The 25,502-nt window shown below is 31.3% G+C and overlaps 3 protein-coding genes across 3 annotated transcripts in view; 1 reads left to right on the plus strand and 2 right to left on the minus strand.

The window, feature by feature from the left end:
• The first annotated feature begins 305 nt into the window (after positions 1 to 305).
• The window catches only part of LOC126892469 (zinc finger protein 429-like), a 40,668-nt gene continuing 15,471 nt past the window's right edge, over positions 306 to 25,502 (plus strand). Inside the window, exon 1 of the mRNA XM_050662001.1 lies at positions 306 to 664. Within this exon, the coding sequence (XP_050517958.1) occupies positions 448 to 664 (217 nt within the window). The 5' untranslated portion in view covers positions 306 to 447. The remainder of the gene's footprint in view (positions 665 to 25,502) is intronic.
• Positions 20,636 to 21,992, minus strand: LOC126892470 (uncharacterized). Its single transcript, XM_050662002.1, has 5 exons — positions 21,915 to 21,992; positions 21,732 to 21,851; positions 21,347 to 21,579; positions 21,132 to 21,291; positions 20,636 to 21,050 (listed from the first exon to the last, which is right to left on the minus strand). The coding sequence occupies exons 2-5, from the start codon at positions 21,817 to 21,819 to the stop codon at positions 20,935 to 20,937; spliced, it is 597 nt and encodes a 198-aa protein (XP_050517959.1). The 5' UTR covers positions 21,820 to 21,851; positions 21,915 to 21,992; the 3' UTR covers positions 20,636 to 20,934.
• LOC126892471 (uncharacterized) lies at positions 22,379 to 22,841 on the minus strand. Its single transcript, XM_050662003.1, has 2 exons — positions 22,640 to 22,841; positions 22,379 to 22,587 (listed from the first exon to the last, which is right to left on the minus strand). The coding sequence occupies exons 1-2, from the start codon at positions 22,839 to 22,841 to the stop codon at positions 22,379 to 22,381; spliced, it is 411 nt and encodes a 136-aa protein (XP_050517960.1).

The raw sequence follows: 25,502 nt of genomic DNA on the forward strand, positions 1-25,502 counted from the left end.
TTATGAGTATTACTTAGATATTATTTAAATAAAATACTTTAACAAGCTTAGTAAGTTTTGGTATTTTATTTTAATAATATAGGTGAGATGATTTCTTGTAAAATAACAAGATATTTTAATTAGTAACGAAATTGCCCGCAAGAGGCGCTAAACGGATAAAATTAATGCTTGTCCATTTGAATTTCCCGCCAAATGGTGATTAGTTAACACATCGCTCGCAAATGGCGTAAGGAACCAAATTTTTACAGTGAGTTGCCTATCTATCTGGTAATACTATATATTATTTATCTATGGGACATGGCCATTCCATGCATTCCATCCGTATTGACAGTTCATTGTACACGATACACATTTTGTAAATTGTAAATAAACTAATAAAAACTAAACTGACATTTTGTGTTATGGGTTGTGAAAATACTGAAAGTAGATAAAATTAAGTTGAATGAAATGGAAGTGAAACAAGAAGTTAATGAGTACACATGTAAAGAAGAAATAGACAATGAGGAAGCCGATGCTCTTTTTGATACCTTTAAAATTGAGATTAATGAGGAGCCCCAGAGGGAAAGTACAAAGGATGCATTTGATTTTGTTTTAAAGGAGGACCTTATAAAGATAGAAAAATATGAAGATACACTATTGGAAAAACGAGAAACAAATGAAAATAGTAAGTAATTTAAGTGCTTCACAAAATGTTACCTTAGCTCAGTGGTCAGCAAACTTTTTGGCCACAGAGCCAAATATGAATATTACAACAATTTAAAAAAAGTGGGAGCCAAATCTGCTTGTTTAGCAAACTTTTATTACACTAAATAAAACTAAAGGGTCTATAATCTGTAATATAGTTGGTTAAGATAGTGAAAAATGCTCCCAGCGATATTCCAAAAATAAAAAAAAAACACATGTTCTACATCAAAAAGTATTCGACCAAAAAAAATTTAAACCCCTAGCCTCATCCAGAACCCATCAAAAAATTAAGACGTGTTTTTTCATTTTTTGGCGATATTTTTGTTTCTAATCATCGTAGAAACTTCTAGAGAGAGACATACTTTATTGATACAATGTACCAAAAGGCCATCAACCGAAGTCTTTCAGCCAAATAAACTTCTATTTTCTTTCGTTTCTTTAAGAGGAAACAGTAGCGATCAACAGGTAGCAAAAACGCATTCCAAGATTGCGGCTGTAATTTTGAATATTTTTTCGAGATATTTTTCACACGTATTCGTAATATAATAAAGAATGGCGCTACAGAGGCCAATTTGAAATATATATTAATTTATTTATTTATTTATTCACGGGCAAGCCCTATTCCGATATAAATTTTACAGTGTTCTAAATTATATAACATAATTATACAATTATATAACATTAATGTTAACCAATTATATAACATAAACTATCGTAATATAACATATAACCAAGTGGTTTGAGAAAAAATAACTCGATGAGTAATACAGTTACAAAAAAGAAAAAAAAAAAGAATAAGATAACATTAGGTCAGTACAATTACAAACAAAAGATATCACCTAAATCAATTCGGAAATGTTGTAAGGTATAACGGTTTTAAGTTATCTAATACATACAGGTCATGTAACACTAATCACAATACAAAAGCTCTGGCCGAAAATATTAAAAAGTTAAAAAGTTAGGGAAGAAGTTAGGTTTTTAAAGCGGGAAACTGATATATTAAAAATTTCGAGGTTATTTAATGAGTTAGCTAATCGAAGAGTTCTAGGAATAAATGTGTTGTAAGAATAATTGAATCTATGAAAAGAGACATAAAAGGTTTGCACCTGCCTAGTCGAACGACTGGGGACAAATAGAGATATTTTGGAGAGAAGTTCGGGGCAGTTACACAGCCCGTTGATAATTTTAAATAAAATAATTAAGTCTCTTTGTTTTCTGCGTACCTCAAGAGGAGGTAAGTTCAGTATGCGCTCTAATACAGAATAGTCATAGTATACATGCAACTTACTGGCAGTATATCTCAGAAAATTGTGTTGGACAGCCTCAATCTTCAGTTTATGAGTAAAGTAATAGGGGGACCAAATTGTGGAACAGTAATCGAAATGAGATCTAACCAGGGAGAAATAAAGAGATTTAATAGCTGAGATGTTTGTAAAGTCTCTAGTGGTTCTTTTTATAAAGCCAAGCATCTTCATAGACTTCTGTATTGTACTGTAAATGTGTGATTTATAGCTAAGGGCGGAGTCAAGGATCACACCTAGATCCCTAGTTTCAGAGGCAGAATGTAAGGTCAGATTATTTATACTATATTCGAAGATGATTGGATGATGAGTTCGGTGGAAACGAAGAATATGGCATTTGGATGCATTCAAACACATACCATTTTGCATACACCAGTTAGATAGGCGATCAATATCACCTTGTAGTCTAAGTGAATCAGCCTCAGATGTGATTATTTTAAAACATTTTAAATCATCAGCGAATAACAAAGTTTCACTTACTTGGAAACAGGGTATTAGATCATTGATAAATATATTAAATAACAGAGGTCCCAAGTGTGATCCCTGTGGTACACCTGAGTTAACAGAGATGGTATGAGAATAGTGATGATTAACCCTGACAATTTGCGATCTTTGCGTAAGATAGCTCTTGAGCCACTTCAATATAAGGCCATCAACTCCGTATAAATAAAGTTTATGAATCAAGAGCTCATGATTAACTTTGTCGAAAGCTTTGGAAAAGTCAGTATACACAGAGTCAACTTGTAAACCCCTCTCAAGAGCATCTGTCAAAAAATCAACATATGTTATGAGACCCAATTCTGCTGATTTTTTGGATGTAAATCCAAATTGTTGGGCCCCTATAATTGGCGAGAAGTCATAACTTAAATAATCGGAAATAATGCTCTCAAAAACTTTAGGAATAGCACTAAGAATACAAATGGGACGATAGTTACCTATATCCGATTTTCGACCTGATTTATATATTGGAGTGACATAAGAGTTTTTCCAGTAGTCTGGAAATTCCCCTGTTGATAAAGACTTATTAAATATATAAAAAAGTGGGCGCGATAGAATGAAGCTGAATGTTTTAAGGAAAGTGGGGGGAATTCCATCAGGACCAGGACCTTTGTTGGTATTGAGTTCAGACAGTTTTTCGTAGATTTTTGAAATTTCAATGTGATAATTAGACACATTAACCAAAGGTGAAATCTGGGTTACATGCGGATGTAAGGATTGGTTAGTATAGACGGAAGAGAATTGGTTAGCAAAAAGATTAGCAATATCAGTTCCATTGAAGGCAGTACGATCTCCAAGAGTCATTGTATTAGGTATAGCGTTATTTTCCCTTTTACTACTTACAAATTTCCAAAAGGATTTAACGTTATTAACAATAGAATGTTCGGTACGTTGAATGTAATCAGCATAACACTGTCTTGATAAAAATTTACATCTAGTTCTTAAGTTACTAAATGCTGCATAACTTTCTGGACACCTTGTGCTCTTATATATCTTGTGCACTGATTTCTTCTCGTGAAGCAACTTCTTCAGCTCAGAGGAGTACCAGCATGGATATTTCTTATCACAGATTTTTTTTAGCGGAACAAAACAATCAATGATGGAATAAAAAATGTCGTAAAATACAGAAACCATGTCAGAGAGTACTTTTCCTTGAAGTGCACCATCCCAATTAATTGCTTGAAGGGATGAACGAATTGCTGCATAGTCAGCATGAACAAAGTCATAATAATACTCTTCACCAGATAAATGATCATTTGTGATTTTGAGTGGCAAACTGCATTCAAGCGGAGGATGATGTGTGTCCACTGGAATTAAAGTGTCGATAGCCTTCAATACATCAATACCCAATGGAGATAAAATGAGATCAAGCGTAACTCCTCTATCGTTGGTTATTTCGTTGGTCTGGAAGAGATTGAAAAAAGCACAGATATTGGATATAGTTTCAATAGAATCAGCTTCAGATTGTGTAGCTGTAGGCTGAGGAGAAGCAACGGAACAATAATCATCGACATCCCAAACTGCAGATGGAAGATTAAAATCACCCAATAGAAAAAGGTTTGCTCTATCATATTGCTCGCTTATAGTGATAAGCTTGTGATAATATGTTTAAATAACTCTGTAATTAAATAAAATATTAAAAAAACGAGCCTGTACTGCCATTAAGAAGAACAAAAAAACACACTTTCTTCAAATAAACTTTATTATCCGATGCCTAGATTTTGTGTCATTTTGGAACTACTAAAATTTTTTATTTCATTAGTAGTTCCAAAATGACACAAATTCTAGGCATCGGATAAAAAAGTTTATTTGAAGAAAGTGTATTTTTTTGTTCTTCTTAATGGCGGTACAGGCTCGTTTTTTTAATATTGCATTTAATTACAGAGTAATTTCCATATATTAATATATTTTTCAAATTGGGCTCTGTACCGCCATTCTCTATTATATTACGAATAAGTGTGCCAAATATCTCGAAAAAATATTCAAACTTACAGCCGCAATCTTGGAACGCGTTTTTGCTACCTGTTGATCGCTACTGTTTCCTCTTAAGGTTTTATTTACTTAAACTCTGTATTTTTTACAAAATTTTTGGCGCAAAATCCATTTTTTTAATGTTTATATGAAGAACTGAAAAGGGAAAGAGCAGCAAACGTGAGCTTTTTCAGCTGATCATAAGAATCAGGAATACTATTCCAAGCGTTGAAAATGATCATGTCTTCCTTCTCCAGGTCATTTAAAGCAGGCCACTTGTGTTGCAGGCCACTAAAATATTTCCAATTCAACACAAAGGCGTTCGAATTTAGAGCCAACTCTATTAATGCCAATTTCAAAAGGAGAAAATTTCAACTCAGTTATCGTAGCATCAAGAGGATTTTTGACAAATGCTTGACAAAGTTTTTAAGTTTGATAAAAGCTAATTTATGAGAATAAGATGTATGTAGGTAATGTTTTTCCTACCAAGTTTTTTTAAATGAAAATATTATTGGGCTTTCCGTGGATATGTGTGCCAGAGCCTCACCTAAGGAGCCATAGAGCCACATGCGGCTCCGGAGCCGCACTTTGCCGACCACTGCCTTAGCTTTATTGGGACCATGCAAGTTTGGCAAAGCAACACCTATTTCTACGCTCTGCAACTTTATTCGCACTTTTAATTTATTTATTTATTTATTTATTTATTTATTAACGGGATAAACCCAATACATACAAAATACAATAAAGCAGAGCTTTTGTCATAATAATGAAAATATAAAATTTAGATACATGTAAAACTACAACTATAAAACACAAACATAAAAAATAAAAAAGAATATAAATTATTTGTAAATGATGAAAACAACTGAATTAACTATAACAGTTAAATCCATTTAATTTTTTAAATTCAAAATTCAAGACGACCGAGTTCTTGTTTAATAGAGGAAACTGAAGAACCAAACAGATCTATTACATGACTAAACTTGTTTCCATACAGGGCCAATCTACTAATTGGTGCATATTGATCATAATTTGTAGCATGTCGTTGTTCCTTGAATATTTGTGGATTTCGTGTCAATCTAGCAGGTATATTAAAGTATACAAGACTTATCAATTCTTCGGAGTTATAACACCAGAGATAATTTTGCGAAGACAACAAATATCCAACATGACTCTTCTGCGTTCAAGAGTTTGTAAATTTAATCTCTTTAATATATTATCATAAGTATAATTTCTAACTGTTAAACCCATCTTAAAAGCTGCGAAACGTAAAAATTTGTTTTGAACCTTTTCAATATTTAGGATTTGATATGCATAACTAGGTGACCAGATAATAGAACCATATTCAATAATTGATCTCACGATACTGCAATATAAGATTTTTATTGTGTGAATTGACAAATCTTTTGATGAACGCAATACAAAACCCAACATCTTAAATGCTTTCGAAACAGTATGGTCAATGTGAGAGTAAAATGTTAATTTACAATCAAATATTATACCCAAATCCCGAATTTCGTTCACACGTGTGACAGGAGTATTATTAATAAAATATTGGTGGTGAATAGGCGAATGGGATCTAGCAAAAGTTATTAAAAAGCATTTATTAATATTAAGTTCCATATCATTTCTACCACACCACTCATAAAAATCATTTACTTGTGACTGAAGCTGAAAAATGTTATCCTCATTATTGACAGTCTTATATATTTTAACATCATCAGCAAACATTAAAAAGTTAACTTCCTTAAAAATAGAGTGAACATCATTCAAGAACAGATTAAATAGAAGGGGGCCACAGTGGGAACCTTGCGGTACTCCAGATGTGGCTGTAAAAACATTAGAAAGAAAACATCCTATTTTTACACTTAAACTTCGATTAATCAGGTAACTTTGCATCCAATCAAAGAGACTTCCAGAAACACCGTATGCTGTAAGTTTTGCAAGTAAGATATTATGATTGACCTTATCGAATGCTTTAGAAAAATCAGTATAGATGGAATCTACTTGTAATTTGTTCTCCAAAGCAATAACAATGTCATTCTGATAAAGAAGTAAATTAGTTACTGTAGATTTACCATAAGCATCAAGTTAGCTAAACACCTATCACAAATCGATTCGAAAGTAGGTGGATAATTTGCCGCTAATTAGTCGTTAATTAGTTGTGAAAATACCGATTTTGTCGTTTCTTTTTTTTTATTTTTTTAGGTGCTTTGCTAACTTGATATAAAGTTAGCAAAACACACCTCCGAAAAATGACTTTAGAGCGTTCGTAGGAGAATCGGAATAGGATTAGTTTTTGCCGCTAATTAGTCGCTAATTAGTTGTGAAAAAATTAATTTTCTAAATTAATTTTTTTTTTGTTTTTTTGGGTGCTTTGCTAACTTGATATAAAGTTGGCAAAGCACGCTTCCATAAAATGATTTTAGGGATTTCGTAAAAGAATGAAAATAGAATGAGAATTTGCCGCTAATTAGTTGTGAAGAAATGAATTTTCTAAATTAATTTTTTTTTTGTTTTTTTGGGTGCTTTGCTAACTCGATATAAAGTTGGCGAAGCACGCCGCTATAAAATGATTTCAGAGTTTTCGTAAGGGAATGAGAATAAAATGAGAATTTGCCGCTAATTATTTGTAAAGGAATTTTATTCACAAAAATTTTTTTTTTGTTTTTCACGGTGCTCCGCTTACTCGATATAAAGTTGGCAAAGCACGACTCCATACAATCATTCTAGGGTTTCCGGAGAAGAATAGCAATGGAATAAGAATTCTTTGCTAATTAGTCGTGCATTAGTTGTGAACACACCAATTTTGTCGTTTTTTTGTTTTTGACGGTTCTTTGCTGACTTGATATAAAGTTCGCAAAGCACGCATCCATAAAATGATTTAGGTTTTTTTGTAGTAGCATGAAAATAGGATCAGAATTTGCCGCTAATTAGTCGCCAATTAGTTGTGAACAAATTGATTTTCTAAATTAATTTTGTTTTTGTTTTTTTGGGTGCTTTGTTAACTTGATACAAAGTTGGCAAGCACACCTCCGAAAAATCATTTTAGGGTTATCGTAAAAGAACGGAAATAGAAAAAAAATTTGCCGCTAATTAGTCGTGAATAAGTTGTAAGAATACCGATTTTGTCGTTTATTTATTTTTTTTTATTTTTTTAGGTGCTCTAAATTGATATAAGGTTAGCAAAGCACAACTCCAAAAAATGACTTTCGAGCGTTCGTAGAAGAATGGGAATATAATGAGAATTTGCCGCTAATTAGTCGCTAATTAATTGTAAAGAAATTAATTTTTTTAATTAATTTTTTTTTGTTTTTTTGGGTGCTTTGGTAACTTGATATAAAGTTGGCAAAGCACGCTTCCATAAAATGATTTTAGGGATTTCGTGAAAGAATAAAAATAGAATGAGAATTTGCCGCTAATTAGTCGCTAATTAGTTGTGAAGGAATGAATTTTCTAAATGAATTTTTTTTTTGTTTTTTAGGTGCTTTGGTAACTTGATATAAAGTTGGCAAAGCACGCTTCCATAAAATGATTTTAGGGATTTCGTGAAAGAATAAAAATTGAATGAGAATTTGTCGCTAATTAGTCGCTAATTAGTTGTGAAGAAATGAATTTTCTAAATTAATTTTTTTTTTTGTTTTTTTGGCTGCTTTGCTAACTCGATATAAAGTTGGCGAAGCACGCCGCTATAAAATGATTTCAGAGTTTTTGTAGGGGAATGAGAATAAAATGAGAATTTGCCGCTGATTAGTCGCTAATTATTTGTGAAGGAATTTTATTCAGAAAAATTTTTTTTTTGTTTTTCACGGTGCTCCGCTTACTCGATATAAAGTTGGCAGAGCACGACTCCATACAATCATTTTAGGGTTTTCGTAGAAGAAAATCCGAAACTTCAGTTTTCCATTTTTATCCCTCGATTGTCTTTGAGTTTCCATGATGAGATCGTCAAACTCATTTTTACTCAAGGTTAAAATGAACCCAAAGTCGGTTTTTGCTTTTTGGAAAGAGCGATCCATTTTACTCAGAGGATTCACTTTTCGAGTTTCATTGCTTGAAACATTTTCATCCGTGCCAAATAACAAGTTTTTCAAACTGAACCTATTATTCACAACGTAGGAATATAGGGAACTTGGTTTCACTTTACTGAGAAGCTCTTCAGAAATTATGCTCCACACGGGATCCGATTCTAGGGCAATAGCACTGTTTTTATCATCACGAATGATATCGTTTTTGTGATTCAAAATAGCCTGAATTACAGTACTATTTTCGACAGAAGGTGGGCGCCCTCTAGGCATGATTATTTTTTTACTGTAGTTTCAAAAATGTTGCAACCTGAAAAAATTAAAGCATAGGGATCAGGATAGGGATCAGGATCAACTCCAAATTGGATAAAAATTTGGATTTAGGTTCTACTTCTACTTACTTCAAAGTTGAATTTGTGCCGTTGGATGCTTTTACTTGAGGAGTGATATTCACTTCTTCTCGGGGGTGAAAAAACGCGCGTTTAAAGTAAGTCCAGAAATTGATAAATTGGCTAATTCTAAGCAAATTTAGTTCTATAGAGTTTTTTACGTAAGTCAATCCTTTTCGAGTTTTTTTTCGATTAAAAATGTTGATTTTTCGACAAAAAATATTTATCGAATTTATTATATAAAAGTAAATATTTTATCGAAAAAAATGTTCGTAGCAAAAATGTAGCTCATAATAAAAACGGAAAAAGATCAAAAAAACTAAGCAATTTTCGGGAAAAACTTATTAAAATTTTTTAAAGTACCTATTTAAAAATAGTTTTATCTTTATTTTTTATAATAGTTTCTAGCACCAAAACTAAACGAGTCACGCTCAAAATAAATTTGGCCCTTTTTTTTTGTTAAAAATACCGTGAAAATCTCCCTCTATTTAGCACCCTAAATAAAATTAATCGTACCGCTTTACCACTTACTTTAAATGTATGTGTATTGTTTATAATATAAATCATATGTTTATAATATAGGTCATATTAATGATCTGTAACTTTGATCGGTTTGAAGTGCTTATTGTTGGAAAAATGTGGTTTTATAGTAAAAAAAATTTTTTAAAAACTGTTGGAAAAGTGCTAGTTCTTCAAAATAACTTAAAAAGTATTATTAGTAATACGAAAAATATCATCAAAGAGTAAAAAAATGTAGGTTTTGCTTTTATAAATATTATAGATTCATTTTGTTTTTTCTGAGAAAATACAAAAACTGGTTAAGATATGGCTGTTCAAAGTATACATTCGTGACTACTGACTCGTTCAACCCCTTTACGCTATAACCCTTTCAAAAATAACCATTTTAAACCGATGACACTTACAGATCATATACATAAGTAAATTCTTTGTAAAGCGGTAAAGTAACAACTAATTTTATTTGTGCTAAACAGGGGGAGATTTTCATGATTTTTTTTACCAAAAAAAAGAGAACCAACTTTATTTTGAGCATAACTCGCTTAGTTTTAACGCTATAAACTTTTTTAAAAATAAAAATAAAGCTTTTTTAAACACTTTAAAAAAGTTTTAATGGGCTTTTCCTTAAAAGTGCTTCTTCATTAAAAGTGCTTCTTCATTTGATGAATGAATTGAATTTGACGAATAAAAACATATTTTTCATGAGCTCCAACTTTGCTTGCGCTTGTTCTATGTACTCACGAATACACAACTTTTTTTGTTTGTTTCTATGCTACATTTTCGCTAAGAATATTTTTTTCGACAAAATACTTAGTTTTTGAGTTATTTGCGAAAAACCGCCAGAAAACGTAGTTGTTTGTTGAAAAATAAATATTTGCAATAGCAAATAAGTATTGTCTTATTTGCGGTACTTAAAAAACTCTAGAGAACGGAATTTTTTTAGAATTGGTCAGTTTATTCATTTCCGGACTTATTTTAAAAGCCCGTTTTTCACCCCAGAGAAGGGATGACTGTCACCCCCAGGCCCCAGGTAAAAGCAACCAACGGCACAAGTTCAACTTTGAAGTGAAGGGTAAGTAGAAACTAAATTCCAAATTTTTATGTAATTTGGAGTTGACCCTTAAAATTACACGGTTTCGCCGTATTTCCCGTTCATTTACTGGGCTACTATTATTTTTCTAGAAACTTGCAAGACAGGTCATAAAAAATATACTTAATAAGTAATTATGGAATGTAGACATTCTGTATGTGTCTGAGCAAAAAAAGTGTATGCGTAATACCTATTCAAAATTTTACCATATACATTTCTGAGACGCGCTATAAGAAAGATCACTGTGTATTTTTATTCATATTGCCTTGAGAGATTATTCTGTTATAGATATTAATGTACTCTGCAGATTAATCTAGGATTATGTTCCAACACTAGGCAAGTTTTAAAAACGTGAAAAAACGTGGTATAATAAGAAACTCACCAGATAATTTATTGTACACTTAACTCACAATTTATGATAAATATAACTAGGTCGGTCCTATTTGGTTCTGAATTTGTTTACTCAGTGAAATTCACAGACAAAATACCTATTAAACTTGCGTCACGATTTCCAAGTGAGGCAAAACGCGTAACCCGAAATGGATAAGTTAATGCCGAGTTTGCATTTTGCCGAGTTTGCATTTTGCCGAATTCAATCGGGCTGTTTTCCGCTAATACCGGTGATTCCCAGTAATAAAGATACGGTGCTGGCAGTGATGCGGAGTTGCCACTTCTAGTTATTATTTTGATGCTAATTAGGAAAATATGTTTTGGTCCCCAATTTAAGAAAGTAGAAGTATTAAGCTTATATTATATTTTCATTCTTTTACGAAACCCATAAAATCATTTTATGGGGGCGTGCTTTGCCAACTTTATATCAAGTTAGCAAAGCATCCAAAAAAACGAAAAAAAATTCATTTAGAAAATTCATTTTTTCACAACTAATTAGCGACTAATTAGCGGCAAATTCTCATTCTATTCTCATTTTTTTACGAAAACCCTTAAATCATTTGATTGAGGCGTGCTTTGCCAACTTTATATCAAGTTAGCAAAACACCCAAAAAAACAAAAAAAAAATTAATTAAAAAAATTATTTTTTTCAGAACTAATTAGCGACTAATTAGCGGCAAATTCTCATTCTATTCCCATTCTTCTACGAACGCTCGAAAGTCATTTTTTGCAGGTGTGCTTTGCTAACCTTATATCAAGTTAGCAAAGCACCTAAAAATAAAAAATAAAAAATAAACGACAAAATCGGTATTCTCACAACTAATTCACGACTAATTAGCGGCAAATTTTTTTTCTATTCCTATTCTTCTACGAAAACCCTAAAATGATTTTTCGGAGGTGTGCTTGCCAACTTTATATCAAGTTAGCAAAGAACCCGAAAAAACAAAAAAAAATTAATTTAGAAAATTAATTTCTTCACAACTAATTAGCGACTAATTAGCGGCAAATTCTCATTCTATTTTCATTCTTTTACGAAATCCCTAAAATCATTTTATGGAAGCGTGCTTTGCCAACTTTATATCAAGTTAGCAAAGCACCCAAAAAAACAAAAAAAAAATTAATTTAGAAAATTAATTTTTTCACAACTAATTAGCGACTAATTAGCGGCAAAAACTAATCCTATTCCGATTCTCCTACGAACGCTCTAAAGTCATTTTTCGGAGGTGTGCTTTGCTAACTTCATATCAAGTTAGCAAAGCACCTAAAAAAATAAAAAAAAAAGAAACGACAAAATCGGTATTTTCACAACTAATTAACGACTAATTAGCGGCAAATTATCCACCTACTTTCGAATCGATTTGTGATAGGTGTTTAGCTAACTTGATGCTCATAGATTTACCCTGTACAAAACCGTGTTGTTCATTCACCAGAATACTGCTGAATTCACAAGTAAGCTGCTTAGTAACTAAATAATCTAATAATTTTGGAATTGCTGATATAGTACAAACTGCTCTGTAGTTTTCCACATTTGACTTTGAACCAGATTTAAATATAGGTTTTACGTAACTTCGTTTCCAGCAATCAGGGAAAACCCCTTCTTGCAAAGATTTATTAAAGAGTATACACAATGGCTTAGATATAGTACAAACACATTGTTTTAATAGATAGTTAAAAAATGCCATCAGGGCCAAAATTTAGTTTAGGAGCCAAATTGTGAATACTCTCAAAAATAGTATTTATGTTAAAAGAGCATGAACTCATGTTACCAGCATTTTCAAATTGATATTGTGGAGGGGTAGTATTATGGTCAGTGAACACTGTAGAAAAAAATTTGGCAAATAAATTCACAGCTTCCTCCCCAGAACTACTTTGATCATCTCCTAAATATAAATGGCAAGGTACATCATAATTTTTTTTGCGACTGTTTATATATTTCCAAAAAGTGCGTGGGTCATTATTAATTCTAAATTCAGAATCTCTAACATATAAATTATAACAATCTTTACTCAGTGTACTACATTCAGATCGTAAGTTATGAAAAATAATAAAATCATCATAATTGTTGAACATCTTATACTTTTTATGATATTTTTTCTTTTCTATTATTAGTCGTTTTAACTCCGGGCTAAACCAAATTGGAAATGTACTTGTCTTACATACTTTTTTAGGAACATAAGAATTTATTGCATGATTGACAATATCGTAAAATTTAGACACAGCGTCTTCAATATTCAAAGCCTTTAGTGAATCCCAATTGATTTCCGACAAGAAATTTATTCCGACAAGAAATTAAATTCCGACAAATATTGGCCAATTATATTAGTCTGGTTACTGGATAATTGTCAAGGCCATAGCCCAAAAAAATAATAAGAAAAAATAAGATTCAGGTTATGTTATTAAAACGTAAACAATTGTATGTAGTAAATAAAATTAGTTATTAAAATGCAGTACTGCAAGCAAAATACGATTAATTAAATTTACCTTTATATAATAATTGCATATCACATCAATATTGTGGAGCAACATATAATTTTTCTTCTTCAATGACAGTAGATATGAAATGTACGTCAATTTGACAATTTCAATTGACAGTATGAATTATTTAAGAAATTTGCAATATTTCTCCGCTATACACGCACGATCGTTTCATGTATCCCTTCCAAGTATTTGCACACCGCAAATAGTCGGTTAGCTAATATGAGACACAACTGAACCTCGGAGGTAAACTACACTATATCATTTCTAGCAACTGTGTTTAGAGTGTGTTTGCAACAAGAATGTTAGAATGAAGAAGAGTGCGTTAGAATGTTAATAAAAATCTGGTATGGTTCATTCCACCAACATACAACTGTTTTGGATTATCGCGACAACGAATATTTCAGTGTGCAACATAAGAAGTACGAAAGTAAATGGCTCTAATAATTATTCCAATAAACACCAATGTAATTTGCAATTTATTTTCGTTCTTCATATTTTACACAATAAAATATTCATTATCGAAATAATCCAACACAGTCGTATATTCGTGGAATAGGGTATATATGCCATAGTGGTTTGATAGACAATACATCTATATTTTAATGATGATATATAATCAGTTTCTATGATCCAAATAATAAAACAAGTGGATTAAAAATCTTGTTCAAAAAAACAGCATGTCAAGATAGTGTAGTAGTGTAGTTTACCTCCGAGGTAGAGAACTGTCTATAATACAGCCGTGCATAGCAAAAAACGCCGTATCTGCAGAGACATCACATTCAAGTAAACTCGATTTTAGTTTAAGAAGGATACACAGGATACGATACGGCGTATAAGACACGGTGTGTTTAATGTGTTTTGGCATAACTTACGTCATTTTTAGTAAACCAATTTGATAGATATACACATTTGGGTTAGAAAAAGTAAAAATTTCATTTTTTCAGATTTTTGCAGATACAGCGTTTTTGCTAAGCACGGCAGAATAGTCAGAGTAGGCGTGGGTGACCATCAATGGCCTCGTGGTCCGAGGGGCCTCGGACCATGGAGATTTATGTATTACTTTTCTGCAAAACATTGGTACAATTTTTTTGAGATATTAATGGATATTATTAACTTCTTAGCCTCTCATAATATCACTTTCAGAGGTCACAGAGAAGCTATAAAGACAGAAGGTGACTTTAGGAATAGTGGGAAGTTCTTTGATTTATTTAAATTGATATCAAAATTTGATCCTACTTTACAAGAACATACCCATGAGACATATTACTGACAAACAACTTGCTCATCATTATTTAAGTCACGGTATACAAAATGAATAGATCACACTGATGTCAAAAACGGTAACTGGTGAAGTGATTCACAAATTAAAAGAGGCAAAATATTATTCTTTTTTGCTTGACTGCACTAGAGACTGTAGTAAAGTAGAACAAAATCTCTCTGATCTTAAGATTTTGTAATACATCAATGGGCACAATAGAAGAACACTTTATTTAATTTCTTGCTGTAAGTGAGACAAAAGGAGAGTATTTAAATAATGCCATACTAGGAGAACTAGAAAAGAATGGCTTAGATATTCAAAACGGCTGTGGCCAAGGATACGACAATGGCGCAAATATGGTAGGCAGGCACCGAACATTATTTTGACATAACATAACATATTTTAATTTATTGAACACTTTTTTTGCTAAATCGATTTACAAAAATGTAAATTAAAAATAATAATTAATGATACTTACCTAATCCTGTTGAAAATAAAATTGCAAACTAGATTTTGTTTTAAAAAAGAATGTGTGTGTACTTTGTACGCACGTAAGAAGTTATACTTCTATTATAATATAATTTCAACGAAATAAATATACCTACTTAACAGTTACAATACAAAAAATTAACAATAATCAGGGCCGTGTCGTGCTATGATGCGGCGAGGCAGTCGCATCAGGCGGCGTCACAAGGGGGGCGGCATAATCAGTAAAATAAAAAATAATGTGTGTGTACTTTGTACGCACGTAAGAAGATATTCTTCTATTATATAATAGGTAATTTAAACGAAGTAAATATACTTAAAAGGTTATTTGTATTTTATTTAAAAATGAAACTAACTTTCTTAGCTACCACTTTCAAAAAATTTTTATTAAAACAACCAAAAATAAAAAAAAATATGAATCGCCCAGGAATTGAACCCGCAACCTTCCAATCTCAGTGCTAACGCATTTCCCACTACTCCAGCGAGGCCCTAGAAATAGACATGTAAGTTTCGGATACAATTACACAACACGGCGACATATAGTGTAAAAATGTTATGCTTACATATTTTATTATTTTACTACAGGGAAACACAAATCCAAAAACACAAGAATTATAATAAATAATACATTTCCTAAAACCACTAATATATTCTTTTAATGCCTTATTTGCACGGTTACAGATACATAAATACCTATCTTGAAAGATTAGCAATGAACTACATACTGTCAGAACTACATACTGTCAGTGTGCGCAGGCGCGCGGATCTTGTACAATGTTACCCTCAATCGATTCGCCGCTAAAGAAGAATATCTTCAAAAAATTGTCAGATTGTGTAAAAATGCTGTCATAAACTATAGAAAAGATGAAAAGTTGCAGACAATATTGCAGAAAATTTTGATACAAGTTCCGAATTTCCAGCTGAAAATTAAATTCGAGCCAGGAGAAAAAAGCTTTTATTTGATTACGAAAAATCTCTGGACTAGCTCTTAACAGATAAAGCTAAATTTAAAATAAATTTGTTCATTATATTTTAGACATTGTCTTTATGTGGGTAGGCGCAAAATGTGCTTGCAATGCTTTTTAAATGCATTACTTTTTTTCGAATCCTGAGAAAATTAATTAATATTTTTGAAAAATTTAAACGCAGAATAAACGATTGCCTTATTACCGAGGGTCAAAAGTCCCTAAAAAGCTCTATAATATTTATTTGAATAAGTTACAGGGGTGGTAAAAAAGAGAAAATTTAGTGTAATTTTTAATTTCAAATATCTTATTTAAAAGAAACCTTTTATTTATTCTAAGGGACTTTCCACATCGGTATTAATGTAATATTTTAATATGCGTTTAAATTTTTCAAAAATAGTTATTTTTTTAGGCTTCGAAAAAAAAATTAATGCTTTCAAAAAAAATTGTAAGCAAACTTTAGTCCTATGCTCTTAATTCTTTGATTGATCGATTTTCGCTTCTAGAAACTTATAATAAAATTTTTAAATTTGTATAGGTATGATACTTTTAAATTGAGAGAAATATGTAGATGAAAAAACACTAGAAAAATATTGTATGAATCTTCATTCAATACTTTCATTAGAAACAGAAAAAGAATCTCATATAGAGGCAAATGATCTTCTAAAAGAATTGCTTGATATATCTCAAATGATACCATACTACATGACACCTTTAGAGATTGTGAACTATTTGTGCCAAAATGAACGAATTTCTTTATACAATGTAGTTGTATCACTAAGAATTTTATTCACACTCCTTGTCTTGGTAAGTTTCCTGGGGAAAGTTTTTCAAAATTAAAAATTATTAAAAATTATTTACCAAGCTCGATAAGACAAACCAAACTAAAAAATTTAGCACCTATCTATCCCTACTACATAGACTACACCAATCTAGCTGATTGACGAGTTTGCCAAAATTAAAGTCAGAAGTGTAAAATTATAATTTTTGCAAATGTTACTTAATGTAATGTTAATATATATTTCATTTAATTTAAAGTACTTATGTATTGTTTTCAAAATCAAACGTTTTGTTAATTTTGTGCAGTTTCATTTAATAAAAATAAAAGTTAAGTTTCAATAATATATTTAAGGGGCGGCATTTCGAAGACTTGCATCATATTGAAAGTATATACCGCACGGCTCTGACAATAATTACCAAAAAGAACCAAAACTTAACAATGCCAAATATATATATAAAAAAAAAAGAAAATAATATGAATCGTCCGGGATTTGAACCCGCAATCTCGCGATTTTTTGATCTCTGGTCCAATGCTCTACCAACAAGGCCATCAAGCCGCATGCTACTTACCTTTCAGATATACATAATTATACATCACGGTGACAAGTGAAATATAAAAATAGATGTTTTATTATTTTACGCCCAAGGAAGACAAATCCAAAGACACAAAATTATAATAAAAAACCTTTTAAACTACCTTTTTCAAATTGCGCAAGTTGTATTATTAATATTAATGTTAATAAATGAAATATAAATATTTAGACGTTTCACAATTTGACAATTCACTTTTAACTGCAGTGCCTTAAAAATTTTAATGCACTAGTGCCTTAAAGTAGCATTTTTAACGCTCCTATGGAGTCCTAAAAATTGCATTTTTAACACGTTTGTAGAAAAATATATTTAAAAACACTAGTATATTCTTTCCACACCTTTTCTGGACTGATACATACATAAATTAAAACATTTTGAAGTATAACTTCAAAAATATAATATGAAAACTATTTTAAAAGGCAGTATAACTATTAACTAACCTTTGTTGTTTCTCTTCCCACAAATTTTAAAACGCAACAACCATACATAACCAAACCGTCAACCGTCCAAACCACAGCTGCGCTACAGCTGCGCTACAGCTGCCATATTGGATAATTTTTGACATGTCATTTGAACATCCAATCAGAACAAAGTTATAATGCGCATGCGCCGGGATCGTAGGTATTAACATATTAAAATTCACCCTCATATCGCGCGTAAAGAAGTATAACTTCAATAACAAATTTAGCACCTTTTTGAAATCGGAATTGATAAGTCATGAATTAAGGCAGATAACATTGTTAAAGCTGCGCTTGAAAATAGTCTATCCGCAGGTACAGATGTTGCTGGCGTTTCCAGAAAATCCTTGGCCATTTTAGATAATGACGGATAGTTTCGTGTCTTCTCCACCATTCAAGTATATTCTCAGAATGTTCTGATGTATTAGGCCCATTTATGTATTTTTAAATTTCATACTTCAAAGATTGTAAGTTCTAAATAATATCTAAATCAAGTTCGTTATCCTCTTTTTTCAGACTAAGTGCTGGCTTTGGTATTGGATTCTGTAAATCATTCTCGGATTTATTACAGTAGTTAGCTTTAACTATTTCTTCAAATTTTTGTACTGCCTCTGATTGTAATAGCCTTCCCGAAGATGAAGAGGAAAATGCCTCTACTTTGTGCCGAGGATCCAAAATAAGAACTATACAGTATAATATACAATTAGTTTTATTATAGTTTTTCAGTATTTTAATTATTATTAGAAATATTATTTCTCGCAGCTTGAATGCTGTAACGTCTCTATCAATTCAAATACCAAGTTCATGAGCCCAATATTTCCAGTTTATCTAAAAGTAAGTTTACTCCATGACCACCAATGCGAGTGTGCAATATTTTTCTCATTCGAGTCTTAAAGAAAGTGTTTTAAAGCTTCTCAGATACTGACAAAATTTACTGACCAGAACCCATTCTTCATCTAATATTTTGCAATTATTTAGATTTTTGATGTTGTCGCAAAATATAGTTAAAACATTTTTTACACTTAAACGCCATGTTGGCATCTCGAAAGTTGAATGCCACTTTGTAGGCACATCTAATTTTGGGATAGTCATTTAGTCATCTTACAATTTATGGCCTCGCAAGCACTTAAGTTTAAGTTGCATTTGCCGTGAGTTTTTGATATTTTTTGATAAGATGTTTAATTTGACTTACAGGAGAGTTGAAATCCAAAGCAGTATCATTTATATCATTTTCTACTTTCAAAATCCTTTTCGATGTCGACACTGTTATGATTTGGTTCAATAATTTTTATGTAATCCTGGACACCCAAACAGCGCACTGGCGTCTTTAAGTCGTCTATAAGACGTCGCAATCCGGCAAACTAGACGTCTTAAAGATGTCTGTTGTCTCCTGAATGGCGTCTTTAAGACGTCTTAAAGACATCGAATGTTACAAAGTAAGATGTCTTAAAGACATCATCTTTAAGATGCCGTAAAGATGTAGATTTTAGAACGTCTTAAAGATATCTATCAAAGGACGTCTTACATATATCTTGCTTAGGCCATTTTAAGCCATACTTATTCATTCCCTTTGATACAAAAGTAAAAATAATACAAAAAAGAATGTGTGTGTACTTTGTACGCACGTAAGAAGTTATACTTCTATTATATGATTATAATATGATTATAAACGAAATTAATATACTTTTTATTTATATTTTATTTAAATATTAAATTAATTTATACTTACTACTTCTCAAACATTTTTATTAAAACAGTGCCAAAAATTAAAATATTAAAAAAATAAAACACACACAAACACACTAAAAATGCCACAAATGATTTCTGAACATTAATTGTCGGAAAAATTTTTAACTAAATACGTATGTTCTGAAAATAAAATTATATAATAAATATACTTACAATCATAAAATGTATAAAAAAAAATAAAAAAATAAAAGTTTCTATTGGGATTCGAACCAACTTACCACGCGGCTGGTATTTGCGTTGTATTGGGATTCTCTCGCATTAAAACTGCGCCACAGAGACAGCTTGTCATTATGTGCGAAGATAGTCTAACTAAACAGATTAACCTTTTGACATTTTTAACTTATGTAAATTAAATTATTTTGATTTTGAATTGAAATGATTTAGAATTGAAAAAATACAACAAAACATAGAGTAAGAAGACAATATATTATGTAAATATAAATATAAATTATGTAAATAAAAGTATTACATACTACTTATGTATTTTGGTAGGTTCAAGGTAGGTATCGGAGCCCGTATAACGACTAATAAATTTCGCAATCACTTGCGTCGTGCAAAGTGGCTATGTTCAAATATCATAACAAAATTTGATCAACTATTTATAAAACACTTACCAGTGAAAGATTCTTTAGCTTTGAATAAGCGAGATCTGCGGCACTCATACTAGGCACAGTTTGATGAGCTTTCACATTGGCATGAAACAATCATCTCTTCTATGTAAATAAGTCCAAAAATATAATATGAAAACTATTTAAAAAGGCAGTATAACCATTAACTAACTTTTTGTTTGTTGTTTCTCTTCCTACAAATTTTAAAACGCAACAAGCATACATTATAACCAAACGCAGTCCCACAGCTGTGCCACAGCTGCCATATTGGATAATTTTTGTCATGTCATTTGAACATCCAATCAGAACAAAGATATAATGCGCATGCGCCCGGTCGCTAGGTTTTCCCATATAAAATTTCACCGTCATTACGCCCGTAAAGAAGTATAACTTCAAAAATTTCTTATATTTTTATGTATATTTTAACTACAAACCAATGTGTACCTGCTTAATCTACTACAAATATAAATAAAAAAATATAAGTAAAATATAAAATAAAAATTTGTTGTATATTTCACAAACGTTGAACTGTATTCTCAATCATAGAGTTTATAAGTGACGGGTAACATTAAAAAAAAATATATTATTTTATAACTTTAAACAAAAATCAATTAACTCTTATAAAATGTTATAAATTAAAAACTTTGTTAGAATACCCAGAAAACCCAAGGGAAAACTTTAACTTTTTTCCTATTTTTTAAAAAGTTTTATTTAACACTGTTGCCTTCCTGTCACTTGCCCTTCTCAACCAAGTTTGAATTGCACATTCACTTGTTTTTTGAGAATCTGCTAGTCTTGTAACATCTGTGGCTCCTAAAATGTAAAAATATTTATACAAATATAAATATATAAATAAGAAACTCGAAATAAAACAAATACATTTAAGTGACTCACTTAACAACAGCGTTGCTAAACGGGTATCATTAAATTTTCTGTTTCCTTTCATGCCCTTCCAACTATATTTTAGAGCTTGGTCATTTGATAGGATAAGTTGAAAAGCCCTTTTAATAAAATCATATGCATTGCGTCCACCCAGCTTAGATATCTCTTGGAGCTAAAATTAAATAGAAATCAAATTTTAATAATAAAAATCAGTATATGCAACTTACTGCCTTGGAGAAATTATCTTCATCTTGAAGATATTCTTCAAATTTTTCAAATTCTATATCTGTTTTTATGGGGAAATCTAAATTTTCATTTTGAAAAAAACTGGTTCTTTCATTTTTACTCTCTGTTACACCATTTAAAATCATTTCTTTCAGTTTTTTCACCTCATTTAGAGTCTCAGTTACTAGTCCTCTTTGGATATGGCCCTGTTGGATCAAGATTTTTAACTGCTTATCTAAAATATATGGGCACATATATTATTTGGATGCATACTTGAAAAATTCTAAATACTATTGCATTTAATTTAATATTTATATAATTCAGAAGAATAAATTCTAATAGAATAATTAGTAAAAAAATATAAATAGATGTATAATAAATATGTACCTTTTTCAACACAATTCTTGCACTGCTCCAGAATAGTGTGATTGGAACCCATAGTTTTGTTATTTCTAACTGCATTTTGATCTTGCATAAATGCCAATTCATTAATTTTTGAAATTGAACCTTAAAACAGTATTTAAAAAAATCAGTATCTATGATGATTTGGTTATGAATTAAATAGCATACCTGACACAACAGGATTTGCATTATCTGCATTATCAGGATTTGCATTAACTAAGGTCTTACCAAAAACTAAAAAAAAATAAAAACATTAATTTTTTTCTTTACAAATTTTAATTTTGAGTAAAAACAGAAAACTCGCCCAAGGCCTTTCGGCCGTGAAGCAACCTGTCCATGCGAGTGAGATCTAAGAAGGGAGATGTAAACATTTCCCAACTTAAAACTCCGATAGATGGTTAATATTCCCTGACCCATTCAACTGGGATATACAATACCCACCACCTCACCATGGCTCTCCGCTGACCCCCCGGTATGAAGGATTGTATGATCCTGTTGACCAGAGGCTGCTTTCTAAAACCACCTGCTTGGGTAGTGGGGTGACTTCAGATGCCATCTATCTCGCTGAGAGGTAGCACTGGACATGCTTTACTCCCCTGAAAACAGAAAACTAATTAAAATAATAATTGCAATCATTTACCATTTCTCTTAATCAGTGTTTTATGAACATATTTTTTAATTTTCGGTGGAGCTCCAATCAGGTTCTCATTACTTGATTCATCTTCACTGCTTGAAAATATTTTCTGAACCTTTTTTCTTTTTTTCTGATGTTCATCCTCTGTGTTTAAATCACTGGTATCTTCTGCTATTCTTGCCTTAGATCGGGCTTTAATATAATCATCTGCAAAGCACACTTTAAAAAAAAGGAGTAAAAATAAAAAATACTAATTTACCAAAGGTGGCATTTTTAAAAATCTTTATCGAGTGAGAAGGCCAACAGGTGTTTAGAGTTTCTCCCTTTCTTATTGCATTTTGCATCTTTAATGTGGGAAGGGAAGGCCAATGACATTTATCTCCTTGAATCCAGCCAGTTGGAACTGCCTCGACTGTCCCATCTTCCAGGAATTGCACAACTGTCCAGCTCATCTCTTCCATATTAAGGTGATTTTATCAAGGCCTTTTATATAAACTTTAGATAATAACAGAAGCACTTGGAAAAAGTCTATAAATTGAAAAGTCTTTTACAAAAAAAAAACACTTTTTTAGTTTAACAACAATCAGTAAAATATATTAATTTACTTTATAGTACAAGTTGCAATGACTGATTTTTAGTTTGGATCATATCCAAAAGAAATATTCTCCATTATGACATGGAAGACTACTAACTAGAGGTAATTTATTTTTCCTACGACCACCATTGAAAATGGTTATTAGCGTACTAATTTGTACCTAAGAAAGTAGCTTTGTATCATATGTGCATTGAAAGATTTTCAACAAACATATTGAAAAGTGTAACAAAGGTACGTGTATTGAAAAGTAATATGTCATGGTTAAATTTTAATTGTCCATCCAAAAATAGCCCTGTATTTTTGAGGTTATGTTAATTTACTTTTCAACACATGTATTGTGATAAAATTTAATTGAAAAAAATTTGTTTTTTAAACGATTCTTATACATGGTTTTAGGAAAAATAGTGTACACAACTCACAGAAAAGTGAATTTCTTGCACTCGTTATTTTCCGCACTCGCCGCTATAAGCGGCTCGTCCTAAATTTCCACTCCGAGCGAAATACACTTTCCATACTTGTTATGTAATATACTCTCTAATCTATGACAAGCATGATATGACATGACCTTATTACATCACTCATTTTAGACTTTTTGCGTTATGTAATAATGCTCATTACATCACTAGTGCAGTAATATAAACTGATTACATAACATTACAGAAGAAAACGAAAGATCTGAACAATTTATTTGACAAGATGTGTCAAAAATGTAAAATTTTATTGACAGAAAATTTTTAGGTTCACAATAAAATAAAAATATTATTTTTTCATTTCAAAGGTCTTAGATAAAAGGTTGTACATTACACATGCGGTAGTAGTACATTAAGGAATAACTAGTTTCATGGGACGCGTTCTTATCGCACGAGTTCAAGTTTAGAAAATGAGCCACGCATCAGCGAGTTTTCTAAAGAATTAGTGCAATAAGGCTTCTTATGAAACGTTTTTCTTATACTATTTTTTCCATTGAGATGGAGTTAAATTGTAATTTAAAAAAAAATTAGAATTATGACGTTTAGGGAATTTTGAAATAACACTTGGTATAAGTGATATCAGGTATCAGTTACCAACCATGATAATTTACCTGGACTGGTTATAAACGCAGCAGAAAACTGTGTAATCAACGTAAACGTTTACCATGTTTTTCATTAAATAGAAAACAGTGCTTTAATGGGTTTCATTATAAAACCGCAAACAGTGCGTTAATGAGTTCATTTTAACATCGAAATAAAAAATCATATTACAAAACTTGTATGGTTACCATGACACAGCCTATGACCTGGTCGTGGCAACATTTTCCACTCGTTACTGCAATAATATTCTTACCGCACTTGTAATGTAAACAACTATTATAGATTTTCATTTAACTCACTGTATGTTTTAATCTATTCTGCTATAACTGAGGTAGGTTTTTACAAATGCAGAAGTGGCATTATGATGGTGTCATTTTCAAACAATAACTTTACACATTTATAATTTATGAGAGTATAGTTATATATTTCCAGGGGCCCCAAAAAATCCTGCTCTACTTTAAAAATTCCTAAATCTGACGACTCACATGGATTTTTGTACAAAGAGCCTTTATGCTGATATTTTCTGCCCACAAATTCAATACCAGTATTTGTCTTCATTATGTTTGAGATCAGAAAAATGTCTCCATTTTTTAAAGAACAACAATTATCTGGAGAACTTATTTTTAGTGTACATTTTGAAAAGACTATTGTTTTAAACTGTTGTAGTAACTCTTTATCAGATTGAGGTACAGGACCATCACTGTGAGGGTCTTTAAGTACTGGAAAACTCAATTCTTTATGTTCTCTATGGTTAATTGCCATACTTTCTGAATATCTTTTGATAATTTGTTGCAATGGTTTCTCACTCTTTCTTAAACATCTTAAAATTTTTTGTAGAAAGTTTTCAAATGGAAAGGCACTAAAGTTGTCAACAGGTCCGTGGTACTCTACATCTTTTGTTAAATGTAGTAAGTTATGTACGTTGTGAGAGGTATTCTCAACACCATATAGTGTTTGAAAACTTTTGACAAAAATTTTTAAAAGATCTTCAGCATAACTTGTAATGTGTTTATATCTAGAACTGGATAAAATAATCATGGCAACATGTAAACACAAAAAGTTTACATATCGGTCTCGGCTTAAATTTTGTTTTAACACTAATGGGCCTGTATAAAATAACATTTGCCGAAATTCTGTGGCCTTCCACCTTTTTAAGTCAATTAAGCTCCGAGGCTTTCTGTTGAATTCAAGAGGAATATATGGAGATAATGTAATTAATGACTCAGATATTGCAGATATTTTTTGATAAGAAATCTTTGTAGTTGGCTTGCCAAAGCAAAAAAATATAATAGCTTTTTCATTACCCCAAGACAAACTAAATGCATGTAGTCTAATGGAAAGCTTTGAACCATATGTAAGTATGGAATATTCTGTAATATTGACTGACCTAAGTGGTGTGACGTATCTATTTGTAGCCTAAATTGTTCATCTGTTCTAAGTGTCAATGCATTTATTTC

Source organism: Diabrotica virgifera, chromosome 9 (assembly GCF_917563875.1).
Source record: "Diabrotica virgifera virgifera chromosome 9, PGI_DIABVI_V3a".
Classification (NCBI taxonomy): domain Eukaryota; kingdom Metazoa; phylum Arthropoda; class Insecta; order Coleoptera; family Chrysomelidae; genus Diabrotica; species Diabrotica virgifera.

Excerpts from the sequence above, each read along its gene's own strand:
- LOC126892470 (XM_050662002.1), bottom strand. The coding sequence starts at position 21,819 with ATGCAAGATCAAAATGCAGTTAGAAATAACAAAACTATGGGTTCCAAT. Across the intron at positions 21,292-21,346 it reads AAGATAATTTCTCCAAGGCA|CTCCAAGAGATATCTAAGCT; the intron begins GTAAGTTGCATA and ends ATTTAATTTTAG. Across the intron at positions 21,051-21,131 it reads TTTAGCAACGCTGTTGTTAA|GAGCCACAGATGTTACAAGA; the intron begins GTGAGTCACTTA and ends TTTACATTTTAG.
- LOC126892471 (XM_050662003.1), bottom strand. The coding sequence starts at position 22,841 with ATGGAAGAGATGAGCTGGACAGTTGTGCAATTCCTGGAAGATGGGACA. Across the intron at positions 22,588-22,639 it reads TTTTAAAAATGCCACCTTTG|ATGATTATATTAAAGCCCGA; the intron begins GTAAATTAGTAT and ends TGTGCTTTGCAG.